At 48.5% G+C, this 13,584-nt stretch overlaps 1 protein-coding gene across 2 annotated transcripts in view; it reads right to left on the minus strand.

Annotated features, from left to right (window-relative positions):
* Window positions 1-3,209: 3,209 nt before the first annotated feature.
* Window positions 3,210-13,584, minus strand: part of Rtn4ip1 (reticulon 4 interacting protein 1) — a 44,189-nt gene continuing 33,814 nt past the window's right edge. The window contains exons 8-9 of one of the 2 annotated variants that reach the window (XM_006982754.4): window positions 12,871-12,963; window positions 3,210-3,355 (exon numbers count right to left, since the gene is read on the minus strand). In XM_006982754.4, the coding sequence (XP_006982816.2) occupies window positions 3,248-3,355; window positions 12,871-12,963 (201 nt within the window). In that variant the 3' untranslated portion in view covers window positions 3,210-3,247. The remainder of the gene's footprint in view (window positions 3,356-12,870; window positions 12,964-13,584) is intronic. The other variant, XM_076552364.1, reaches the window with a different exon arrangement.

Below are 13,584 nucleotides of genomic sequence, written 5' to 3' on the forward strand. Positions count from 1 at the left end.
TTTCCGGTACCCACATGGCTGTGCATACAATCTAACTCCAGATACAAGTGATCTGATGCCCCCGTCTGGCCTCTGCAGGCACTGCATGCATATGGTACACTTACATACATGCAGGCAGAACACTCATACATGTAAAACAAGTCCACAAATTTGTACTGAGGGAAATCTAGAGTGACCTTAGAGGAAACCCTACATCAACATAATACTAAACAGGTATCTAACAGGAATACATGGGGTGGAGACTTTCTCTAAATGGGTCTGTGTACATGAAAGTTTAGGAACAAGTATCTAAGGTGCAGTAATGAAGCTGAGTGTAAAACAGCAGCAAACACCTTGAACTAATGGAGATTCAAGAATGACAAGCTTATTGGTGAGGCACGTGAGGTCGGAAAATAGTGGTCAGTAGCAATGTCTGTGGAGAAGCCGTCAGAGAAGCAGGATGCGGTGGCTGAAAGGAGCCCGGCCTACACGCAAAATGTTAGGGGCTTTAAAGTCTTCAGCCAGGTGCAGTGGTGTATACCCCTAATCCCAGCACGTTACGGCTGGAGGCTGGAGGGTTAGGAGTTCAAGGCCAGCTTGTGCTACATGAGCTTCTAGTGTCAGAATAAAGGAAACTTTCAGTATTAAAAGGCAATTTTTTATATATACACCCAAGCAATCCCACATTTAAGAATGTGCTAAGGACAGTGAGTGGCGAATGAAAGCATAAGGAAACCCGGCTTTGCATCACTGAGACAGGATCACCGGGGTAACGCCTAAGGGGGCAGGGCTGACAGTGGCTGGTTTCATCTGACGTTAGCTCAGCTGCTGCTGAGGGCAATGAGGCAGCACAGAATGGCGAGTCTCGGGTTCGCGCTGCTCGGTTCAGACACCAACAGAAAACAGTCTCAGGAGGCACCTCGCAGGTTACAGTCCTTCGTGGAGGGGACTCAGGCAGGAACCTGGGGTAGGACTGAAGCAGAGCCTGGGGAGGGTGCTGCTCACTGGCTGGCTCAGTTGCTTTCTTATGGACCACCCACCCAGGGATGACCCACCCACAATGGGCGGGGCGCTTTCACATCAATTCTATCAAGAAAATGCCTCCCTCACAGGCTAATCTGATGGGACATTTTCTCAACTGAGGTTCTCCTCGGATAACTCTAGCTTGTATCAAGTTGACAAAAGCTAGCCAGCACAACTTTTCAATTTGACACACAGCCACATCACTAGTCACAGAAATCTTTCCTTTCTCATTTGTACCCAAAATGTCACGTCAATATTAATATCACAATATAAAACAATGAAACTTTATAAGTGCCAGTCTTTAAAATTTTCAACACTTTATAAAAGTCAAGATCTTTTTTTAAATTGTCTTTCTAAAAGTCCAAGTCTCTAATTGTGAGCTTCAGTAGTCTGCCTCCTCTGAACTTTGTAGGCCAATCTTGATTTTCTTTTGGCATGTAACTGTCTCCCCAGCTTCCACAGAGCAGCCCATTAAGCTTTAAGTACTCAATGGCTTTTCCAGTCCAAAGGTCTAAACACTTCCACAATTCTTGCTAAACAACCTGGTCAGGCCTCTCATAGAAACAAAACCCATTCCTGGTTCCAGTTTCTGTATTAGCTAGGTTTCCATTGCTATGATGAAACAGTGACCAAAAACAAACTTGGGGCATGGGGAAAATTTATTTCACTTCTCAGATTACAGTCCATTATGGCAGGAAGTCAGGGCAGGCAGGAACTCAAGGCAGGCAGGAACCTGGAGACCGGAACTAAAGCAGAGGTCTTGGAGGAGTACTGCTCACTGGCTTGCTCCCTATTAGCTTGCTCAGTTTGGTTTCTTATATACTCCAGGACCACCTAACCCAGGGGTGGCACCTCCCACAGTGGGTGTGGCCATTCACATCGCTCACCAATCAAGAAAATGCTCCACAGGCCTGCCTACAGGTGATGAGGACACAGAGGCAGGAGGAACTGGGCCCTGCTGTCTCCTCCAATGGCACCTCTCCACTTCCTCCCACTGGGTCCTAACTCTTAAAGGTTCTCCCACCTCCCAACATTGTTGCATGTGTATGGTGCACACATGGGTCTTTGGAGATGTTTCCAACCCAACCTATAGCATCCATGTAGGAAAATAATCACTGCTGAATTTCAGAAGGAACTAATGTTAAGTTCTTCACACTAACATCCATCTATACACCACACATTTTAGAATCTCACATTAAGGTAAGATGATGGGGTTTGAGCTGCAAGAAGGCCACAGGAATCTGCAAAGCTGGGTGAAGAGCAGCTTAAGAAAACAAAAACACCACATAGAGGCTGGAGAGATGGCTCAGTAGTTAAGAGCACTGGCTGTTCTTCCTGAGGACCGGGGTTCAATTCCCAGCACCCACATGGCAGCTCACAATCACCTGTCAATTCCAGTTCCAGGGGATCAGACACCCACTTCTGGCATCCACAGGTACAAGGTATGCCATGTGGTGCACATATATGTAGGCAAAACACCCATACACATGACAAAATAAAAATATTAAAAACAAAACACTATGTACTTCTGACTGCAGGCAAGTGCAGGAGCTGATACAGAAATTCCATGAAGAAATTATTCTGTATGTTAATTAATTTTAAAAGTCTTTTTGAGATGGGGTCTCTCTTGGAACTCACTCTGTAGACCAGACTGGCCTCAAACTCACAGCAATCCACCTGCTTCTGCCTCTTAAGTGCTGGGATTAAAGGCAGGCACCACCACTGCCCCACTATAAAAAGTATTTCTTAAAATACATACTTAATTTTTTTTTTTAATTGAGCCAGTGACATGACTCAGCAGGTAAAGGAACCTGCCACCAAGCCTAAGGACTTGCGCTCTACCCAGACCCTACACAGCAGGAGGAAAGAACCGAGCACTGAACAGTCCCTGTGATATCCACAAGTGCACCCTGGCACATGTGCCCCCCCCCCAACATTAAAAAAGATCATGACATTAGTAATTTTCTTTATCATTGTGGAGGTTTATGCATGGGGGAGAACTCGGAGAACCATTCCGTGAGTCAGTTCTCGCCCCCTCCGTCACGTGGGCTCAGGTCTGCACTCAGGCAGCCATGGCTCACGCTGCCAGCACCTCTGTCTGCTGAGCTGTCTCACCGGTCATATTCACGTTTACAAGCGTACTTCCCAAGTCAGATTTACGTTTCACGGCACCTATTGAGGGTAGATGTCTGGATCACAGGCACTCAGACAGGAAAGCCATAACCCGTGCCACGGGCATCTTTATTTAAATGACGTTGACCACAGTCTTTCCTCGGGCGTGGCCTCTTTCCACCTTCAGGAAGGCTTCTGGGACTTCAGAAAAGGGGAAGGTCTGTTCAATCACTGGCCGAATCTACAAGACACAGAAGAGATGAACGGGTTGATAGGAAACCTATCCTTTCCGAGGCAGAGTGTCTGTAGATATCCCTCAATGCCTGTCCTGCCATGTGCTTAGTCCAGGGCTCCAGGCCCTCTCCTCCTCCTCATTCATCTCAGCTCTCCAGGTTTACCCTCCATTTCACCTTTACTCCATCTTACCCCCATTCCCAGCAATGTGTCACTCCTACTCAGAACCCTGCAAGAGCGCCCATGTAGTGGGAAGTTTTCCTGTGTCCTGCCTGGCCGGCGGTCAGAACAAATCTCTACCACTCGCATCCCCCAAATAAGCACACAGAAGCTTATATTATGAACTACATGGCCTAATGGCTCAGGCTGCTTGCTACCTAGCTCTTACATCCTAAATTAACCCATTTCTAGAAATCTATACTTTGCCACATGGCTCATGGCTTACTGGTATCTTTACATCTTGCTTGTCATGGCGACGGCTGGCAGCGTCTCATCTGCTCTCCTTTCTTCTCCCCTCCCCTCTAGTTAGAATGTCCTGCCTAGCCTTATTTTGCTTCACCATTGGCCAAACAGCTTTATTTATCAACCAATCAGAGCAACACATACTGAACAACATTACTTATCACTTCCAGACCTGACATTCCAAGACACACCACATCCAAGCCTCAGACTTCATGCTGCTTGTCATTTTCATTTTTTGAAAATTCTATTTTATTTACTTGTGTGTGTGTGTGTGTGTGTGTGTTTCTATATGTCTGGTGTAGGTGTAGTATGATGTATATGGTTGTGTGTGTGTATATGGTTCCATATGTCTGGTGTAGGTGTAGTATAATGTGTATGGTTGTGTGTGGTGTGATGTGTGTATGTTATGGGTGTGGTATTGGTGTGCGGTGTGATGTGTGTGGTGTGATGTGTGTGGTATGGGTGTGTGGTATGGTGTGTGTGTGTGTGTGGTATGGTGTGTGTGTGTGTGGTATGGGTGTGTGTGTGCGTGTGGTATGGATGTGTGGTATGTGTGGTGTGTGTGTGTTGTGGGGGGTATAGACACACGTGCTGTCTGGTGCATGTAGAAATCAGAGGACCACTTTTGGGAGTCAGTTCTCTCCTTCTGTGCCTTCTACCCTGGGTTCTGGCCACCAGGGCTGGCTTGGGTTCGCTCTGCAATGCTATTACACTGAGCGCCCCCCCCCCCCCCCACGACTGGCCTCCCTGTCATTTTCTAGCACTGTATGCTATTATCTCTGCTGGCCTCACATCTGCAATCCTGCATCCCTGGCCGCACCGCACTTTCTGTCCCCCACCTGCAGCGTTCTTCTGAGCCGCTCTAGAAACCACTGAGCCCTCCTCAAAGCCTGCACTTACTACAGTGGAGTCTCTGTCGGGTTCCTAACTGCACAGGAAGCTGCAAAGGGTAGCAAAGTAGCCAGGCCTTTGCTGTATCTACCTGTGTTCCTCTCACAGGAGTGCACACGAGCACAGTTGACTTGTTTTCTAGTTAATATCTGCACATGTATTTAACCAGAGCAGAAAGTATCTGTGTATGGACTATGTATCTATAATACCAACATGCGGTGGGTGCCTCATTAAGGCACTAAAGTGAAAAGCCCTGAGGCAGGAAGCAGGAGTCCTCGGTGAGCTCTCTCTGGCCTCGGGAGTTCCACTCAACAGCACCACAGCATTTACACTGTGCAGACTGAGGAACCGCCAGCTCAGTCAGCTCGGCGGTGTCTGACCACAGCTGGCCACCTTTACAGTGCATCAGTACTGACAGAAACCCCCTGAAAGCAGGTCCCAGGCAACACCCTCTCTCCATGCAGAAGTCCACCTGAACTCTCCCTTCCAAATGTCTAGTAGGAATAGTCAGTGTCCACAGACGGCTCATTGGACGGCTTCTCACAGCTCCCCTGGCAAGGATCAGCTGCCACAAGGCACACGCTGACTCACAGGCTAAATGACCCTTTTCCTTTGACAAGAGGAAGAAGATATGTTTTATGATATTTGGATGCATCTGACACCATTTCTTCTGATGTGACTTTCAGGGCTTCTCAGGCATCACATGCTCCTCCTCCCAAGAGCTGACGATTCTTCTGCATCCACCAATCATGCATGGCAAGCTCAGAATCCCAGTAAGAGCAGGAAGTGCTCTCACTGTTGGAGGATTCCCCAAGTTACACACCTTCGGGGTAGGGGTCACTCCCATCTTATAAAAATTTGGGGCACTGAGCTGAGTTAATGTGCCTGAGTGTCACACTATTGCTGAAAGGCATGGCAGGACTCAACTGAGGCCACTGCCGCTGCTCAGCACTGCACAGAGCCAGCCCGTCATTACCGTCTGCTCTTTAATCTCCACCCAGGAAGGAAGGGAAAGGTGGATGCAGACTACGAGTTAGCACAGCCTGAATCCTGGCCTGCCTGCCATGCGTCAGCTGAGGATTCCAGGCCCAGGGCCGACAGATGTTGTGGTACATGGCCTATGGAGGGTGTCACTGACCCATAGTCCCCAGCAGACTGAGTAGGACCTCAGACCTTCCACAACACTGCAGGAACACATTAAGAGCTGACCTGGGCTGCCTTCTCTGGTGAGAAAGAAGACACTTGGCTGTTTCATGTTCCACACGAAACCCAAATCCACCACTCACTCTCCTTAGAGCTCCAGGACATTGTTTACCGAATGCCATCTAACTGGTAAATGAATGACCCCCACACATACTTCAAACACGTTCGCCAGTGCCTCTAGGTACAGTGGAATCAGACTCTGGGGTGGGGACAGAACAGTTCGAAGTTCCAGAGAGGCGTGCGCACATTCCCAAGGGACTCCCAGCGCCCTTTTGTTTACTCTCAATGCCATCCACACATTCTCTCATTCTCCCAAGCTCACTCGGCCTCTCCCTGCAAAGCACTAGCCTAGCACAGGTACACAGAACAGACTCCACTCCAGAACCGCCGCTGCCGCCTGGGCCACCATGCCAGCTCACTTCAGAGCGCTCTACGGAGCCACAGAAGCTGACCTGCTGACTGGGCCACTACAGTGGCTGCACACTTTAATCTGACCGGGCAGGCCCTTTGTGACAGAGAGCCCAAGAGGGCTGACTGTGGCATAATGAGTCATTCAGCAATTCCTGTAAGTGACAATGAAAAAAAAGGGGTGGGGGTGGGGTGGGGTGGCTTTCAAATTACAGTCAGGCAAATGCCACCGTCGTCGGCTGCCTATGTGACAATGACAGCACAGGGAGATTAACTGGAGAATGAGACAGGGTCTGTGCACAGCCTCACACTGGCCCGAGAATGCGTGTCTGTTAAAGAAAGGGGATCAGAGTTAAACTCACAGTGAAGGGGGACACTATGTGATGACACTGCTGTAGTCCACTTGGCATGGGGAGCCCTGTTATAAAGCAGCAGGCGCAAAGCCACACTTCCCGCCGCACAGACACGGGGCTCACAGGTGGTCCGCCAGGAAACACCCACCGCAGCAGCCCTTCTTCAGTGTGGGAGCCCAGTGTGGGGTCTCCTGAGCGTGCCTTCCCTTCCCTAAACAGGATTGGGCTCTTGCTGCCTGGCATCCCTTCTTTAACAGGGACAACAGGAGCATCGCCCTTCCTAAGTATGACCGACCTTACCACAGCACTGCTGGTTACCAGCCGCTGGGCAAGCCTGTGAGGGGACGAGCGTCTGAGCTAACCTGCTCAACAGAACAGGAAGCTGAAACACAGCAGTTGAGTGGTCCATGCAAAGCCAGAGCTCTCGGGAGCACAGCCAAAGTGAGGACCTGGGATCCTTGATTCTGCTGCCAAATGAGATGAAGGTGGTTTGGGAGTCAGTCTGTCCATGTTCCCCTAAGCTCCTCACACTCATCCTGTCCAGGCACATCCCCCGGGCATAGAAGCTGCAGGTTTCAGAAGGTGAGGTACACCAGGATGGACCAACAGATGGCAGACTCAAGTGCTCCTGGTCTAAGTTCAAGTCCACACCCTGCTAATAGGCAACAGGACCACAGTCCCAGAGCCATGAGTTACTCCCGAGTTTCTGTTAGACTGTCAATGTAAGGGAGGAAGAACTAAGAACAGTCAAAGGAGGAGGTGAATTTTGTTCTCGTTTGCTCTGTCTTGGGCCCTTCCTGGGAAAGGAGGAGGATGGTAGAAGAAGGTATATTCTGAGAGAGTAAACGTACCCACCAGGAGAGATTCCAGGAAGCACTCCTTTCCAGCGGGGGAGTGGAGGAACTCGCTATCATTCTCATGGAAACAACCTCAAGGACTTAGAAAAACAAAATCAGAAAAGCCAGGCATGATGGTCACACATGTGACCCCAGAGCCAGGGGCTAGATATGGAAGCACTATGAATTCAAGGCCAGCCTGGGCTACAGCAAGGCCTAGAACCTTGTTTCAAAACAAAACAGAAAGGGAAAAAAACAAAAGGAATTCAGAAGCATCAAGGCTGGAATACCTGGCAAGCTAACCCTCTTCTGATGGTCCTTATGATCCCATCTCAAACTGTCATGTCCTTCCTGTGGAAAGGATCCGCCTGCAGTATGAAGCTTGAAGCTTGGCCATCCAAGAGGAGCTGGAAATCATCTACCGCAAAACTCAATGTATTCCCTTTCAAAGCTGTACATCTAATACATTGGCCTCTAAATACATGTGACTAGTTAAAATTTAATCAAGTGAGTAGCCAAAATGGAAAAGCCAGTCTCCCAGTTACACTAGCCACATTTCTAATACTCAACAGTCACAAATGGTTTAGTGGCTGCCTAGTGACCACGTGGACAGCCATTTCTACCACTGCCAGAAAGATCTGGTGGACAATACTGATGAGGAGGTAACTATTCACAGCAAACATATGAAACAGAGCACTAGGGAGTCCTCAGTGGATGTTCAGACTGAACTCAAGTTCATAGGAGCTCTTCTGATGGCAATGAAAATAAAGAAATAGCAAATTCTGGGAAGACTGCATTGATGCTCAACCAGCTTGAATGGTCAACTGGAATTCTAAAGAGACCTGTGAGCCTTAAGTACATGACATCAAAGGACTTTAAATCCATGAAAAAGCCAGGCACGGTGGTGCACACCTTTAATCCTAGCACTCAAGAAGCTGAATCTCTGTGAGTTTGATGCCAGCCAGATCTACATAGTGAGTTCCAGGAAAGTCAGGACTACATTGAGAGACCCTGTCTCAAAAACCAAAAGCAAATAAAATATTGTGTAAAGAATATATTACACAAATAAGTATATGCAAAATGGTTAAAAGGGGCTGGGTATGGTACAGGCCTTTTTTGTTGTTGTTGCTGTTTTGTTTTTGGTTTTTCGAGACAGGGTTTCTCTGTGTAGCTTTGTGCCTTTCCTGGAACTCACTTGGTAGCCCAGGTTGGCCTCGAACTCATAGAGATCCGCCTGCCTCTGCCTCCCGAGTGCTGGGATTAAAGGCATGCGCCACCGCCGCCGCCGCCGCCGCCACCACCACCACCGCCCGGTGGTACCGGCCTTTAATCTCTGAATTTGACACTACCTGGTCTACATAGAGAGTTCTAGGCCAGCCAGGGCTACATATCAAGACCTCATCTCAATCAATCAATCAATAGGAACTGGGTAGGTGATACATGCCTGTTAGCTCAGCCACTCATGGGGTTGAAATAAAAGGATCACTTGAGCCTAGGAGCTCAAGGCTAGCAGGTATTAAAGAAAAATAATAACAACAATAATAAAAATGATAAGGAAATAAAACCTCTTCCTTCCATACTTGGTCTCCAGTCATCTAGTTTCCTTCTTCAAGAACAACCAACAGCCCAAGACCCTTGTGCATTAGATCAGTCAGAATACTGGCCCTACCCAAAACATTCACACCCCAATTCCCCAAGCCTGTGACAGTAAGTGGCAAAGGCTCTGCAGATGTGATTAGGTTAAAGGGGCCCAAAGCAGACCACCTTGGGTCAACCAAGTAGAATCATGGGATCCTTAGAAGAGAAAGGCGGGTCTAAGAATGCCCGTGGCTGCTGAACATTGGAGAGGGCAGGCAAGCAAACAGCTTCTGGCTTCCAGGAGGAACACAGATCTGCCAGACCAGTGCAGACCACTGACTTTCCATGGTATAAAATAATCAATGTGCGTTACTTTACGAGTGGTCTGTGGTGGTCTATTGCAATCGGAGGAGGCTAAAGTGCAAACATAAGCAAATATGAATATGAAATTCTACTACTAGCAGAAAGCCTCATGGTGATAGTCAAGAGAAAGCCCGAGTTGGAATCTCTAGGAGAAAGGACTGTGAGGTCCCCACATACTTGGAAATGTCAGCTCCTTGTCATCTTGGGCCTGAGACAGTCGGACACATTAAAGGCAGAGATGTTTACAGAAAGCCACCCTGCCAAGGCACAGTGACAGTGTGGGGGTAGTGTTGATATGCCTGACTCTGCAGCTTCTCCATGCTTACGAGCCCACAGGGCTGACAGGACTCCAGTATTGGTGGAGTCAGGGGCTTGTGTGTGGAGGGCTGGTCGATGTGGGCACCCGCCATGGGTGTACACGTGGAGGCCAGAGGTTGACATGAAGTGTCTTCCTCTATTGCTCCATCTTATTTTGGGACAGCGTCTCTAACTGACGGAGCTCGCTGATTGGCCAGAATGACAGGCAGCGAGCCCCTGGGGTCTCCAGTCCGCTCCCCATGCTGACGTCACAGCATGCCTGCCTTTTTATGCAGCTGCTCACACCTTGCGTCAGTCCGCTCCCCGTGCTGACGTCACAGCATGCCTGCCTTTTTACGTGGCTGCTCACACCTTTCTCAAGCACCTCACCCAATAAGCCACCTCCTCAGCCCCAGACACTGTTTTTAACCAGGAAAGCTCAAGGTACAAGTGCCCCACAGCAGATTTCCTCCACATCTTCAGAACAAGTCCATCCTGACGTAAAACAAGCAAGAGGGCAAGAAGACAGGTGAGTAGAGAGAAGGGGACACGAGGGGACCACAGAGACACTAAACACGGACCCGACTTTCCAAAGCTGACTGCCTCACCGATTGTCACCCTCTGGGCTCAGTGACTGCACTTCCACGAACTGAAACGGACGCACTCAGTCAGTACTTACAACAAAGCCGGGTTACCTACGGAAGCGCTGTCTGTAAAAAGATCAGATCAACACTGGCACACCTGTGCAAAGGACACGCACACAGGTGTTTCCAAAATGAGGAGCGAAGAACGTTTTCATAGCTGAATATGAAATATGTTTAACGACAAAAGGCAAGGTGAGAAATGGTTCATTACTCATCTGTCCTTTCCTGTTTGAATAGAATGCCTTTGGAATTTTCAAGAAACTGGTAATACTGGTTTTGTCTAGCAAGCAGAACCTCAGTGACTGAGGGATGGAGTCAAAAGTGGTTATCTGAACCGACCTCAACTTTGAGATTCTGAATCTTATGAATTTATTTATCTCACTTAGAGCAGTTGGCTTAGATGTTTTGTGTTTTTACATCACCAAACAGCAACTACAGCTCCTCTCTCAGGCTCCTGCTAACCAGATCCATTCAGCACTCGGCAGAGCTTTGAAGAACTGAAAGTTCCTTGTCCAGGTGAGCAAGTCTCTTCTAAGGGCACAGTTTGCAATGTCTGTTGTTATTCCTCAGTTTCCCAGTGTAAAGAGAAAGTGACCTCTCACATTCAGATGACGGCAGGGACCTGACAGGACACCTGACCTCACTGTACCCAGAGTCACCTGTCAGCTTACGCAGGCCCAGGGCTCCTCCCTGTCAAAAACAACCCCAAGTCCAACAGTCTGAGCAGTGAGGTCTTCCCAGTCCTCCCTCAGGCTCACTTCAAAGCATCGTCTCTCTCCCGTGTCCCTTCTCAGCTGGTCTCCTGGTTATTCGCCAAATGTAATTGCTGCATATATACACATCGCCTCTCATCCCTGCTGGGTAAACAGCAATTTCCAAGTAGAGACAAAGTCATAATATTTTGAATACAAGAGAGTGTGACAAGCATTTGGCAGTGTGAGCAGACATCAGGACAAACAGCATCATGTGTGTGTGCACTCCTGGAGGACAGACACTGATCATGGGACTCCAGCCTCATGAGACACTCACTTATTTAGAGATGGTTCCATTGTTTGTGGCAATAAAGGAAAAATACCTGTGGGATGTGGAAGAATCCTATTGATATACAATGTGAATCTGTTTCTACTCAGGATACACTAAGACTGAGAAGCCCATGAATAGGTTCACAAACTTAAAACAGAAAACAGTTCCTACTAGTCCAGGCTATCACAGACCATAGAGTTCCTTGGCTATAAGAGAATTGGACAAACAAACCTTAAATGTTTAAAAAACAGCCACTGAGGAACTGGGGTTGAGAGGAGGTAATGGGGGGCGGGTGGAAGGTGGGGAAGCTGCAGACAGGATGTATTATTGAAGAGAATTTAAAAAGAAAGCCACTAAAGGTAATCTGGGGAGGCTTTCACCCACTAGGAGCCCTGAAAAGCCATTTAGTATCCCTAAAGGGAGAACCCAAACTCTCGGCAACGTTCATTTTCTATGAAGTACCCTACAGGCCAGGCACCAGCAGTCAGAGAACAGCAACCGGTCGTCTCTGCTCAAGCCCCTGTCAATTCTCACCCCTACTGCACCCTTCTGAGAGATACCTGTGTTTTGGCACACACTAACCTTGGACTAACCCTGAGGAACCACTTCTCACCCAGGCATTAGGGGACTGAGATCCAGTACTGTTCTCCCTGTTACCTGGAAAGGGCTCACTTCCTGGCAACCTCACCATCAGACAGAGGAAGTGCCAAGAGTTTTAGTGAGAAATTGCAAGCACCTTCTCCCCCTTGGGCAGAGTTCCATCTCTCAAGCTCAGCTCCCAGTTCTGCTACTCACTAACCTCGTGCCTTTAGAAATATCATACAATGCCCATCCCCGGCTTCTCCCTTGATCTATAAACCAAGAGGGTAGTGTGTTACAGCTCTGAAGGTATCCTGGCACTCAGGAGCCAAGAAGTACCACAAAGTCACACTGCACAACAAACCTCACACAGAAACTTATTGGGAGAGTCACAAGAGGGTGGCTGCCTCTGCTCGGGAGAAGCCACAGAGAACTGGACGGGAGGCGGGCTTTCTATAGGGTTTCTTGTGTGTAGGGTGGCCTGGGATTGGCGGCAATCTGTGGCCTGGTCTTGGGGCAAGCTCAGGGGCGAGTGGGATTCCATAGCCTGATCTTGGGCTTTTTTCTGTAGGGCAGAGCTTGGCCAGCTGCATCTCCAGAGGCTGGAAATGGACTAGTCTGGCGGGGGAGAGTGAGCCTGGCCACTGAACACCTCGAGGAGCTTACAGGTAGACTGAACAGGGTGAGTTATTGTGTAGACTGAGCAGCCTCTCCATGAACGGAATGGCAGCAAAAAGAAAACCACAGCAGCCTCCTCTCACCCCACCCCTCCCCATACCCCACCCCTCCTGCGGGAGTGTTCCCAGGGATGAGGACTGCTGGACAGTCTATAAGAAGAATGTCAACACCACAGTTACCAGGAAAAGGGATTCTGGGTGGACCTACCTTTCCCGCATCCACCAGTTCTGCAATTTCATCTAGATATGGACCACTGGCCATGAAGAAGGCCCAGCGGTAATGGACTCCTTGCCAGAAATGCTAGAAGGAAGAAAATAGTCATGGTAAGTGTACAGAAAGGAAGATCTGATTAACTGCAGCTAACTAAAGGCATTTTCTGTACGACCAAGACAATGAACCCATTTCCCATATCATGTTACACATGGTGTGTGCTCAGGACCTCAACATGGTAACCGATGGAGGGCAGATACCCCATAGAGCTTAAGGAATAAGCAAACGAACTAGGCCTGTCCACGTCAACTCAGGCGTCTCCATGCATTATTGACACAGGAAAGTGTTCCTTAAACGACAGTCTGAATGTCTCATGTGCTGCACTGCTTACCCACAAGGAGTTAGGGCTAGACCTCCAGGCATCCCCACTGAAGTCTGCAGGAGCCCCAAGGCACCAAAACTACATTTAAAAGTGTTTTAGGAGCAAGAGTCACTAAAGCATGCTTAGACAAGACTCAATCCTATTTCTGACTCTGACGGGAATGAAGAAGCTTCAAAGAAAGGATATAAAGTTGCTTTTATATATGTCATGGCTGGGTCTAATCAGACGGCCTGACTACCTCTGTAGTTACTGTGAATGTCAGGCCATCTGATCTTGGTAGAACAAAACCTCTCACCTCAAGGATGAGCAAAAATCTTACACTGAAAGGG

Source organism: Peromyscus maniculatus, chromosome 16 (assembly GCF_049852395.1).
Source record: "Peromyscus maniculatus bairdii isolate BWxNUB_F1_BW_parent chromosome 16, HU_Pman_BW_mat_3.1, whole genome shotgun sequence".
Classification (NCBI taxonomy): Eukaryota; Metazoa; Chordata; class Mammalia; order Rodentia; family Cricetidae; genus Peromyscus; species Peromyscus maniculatus.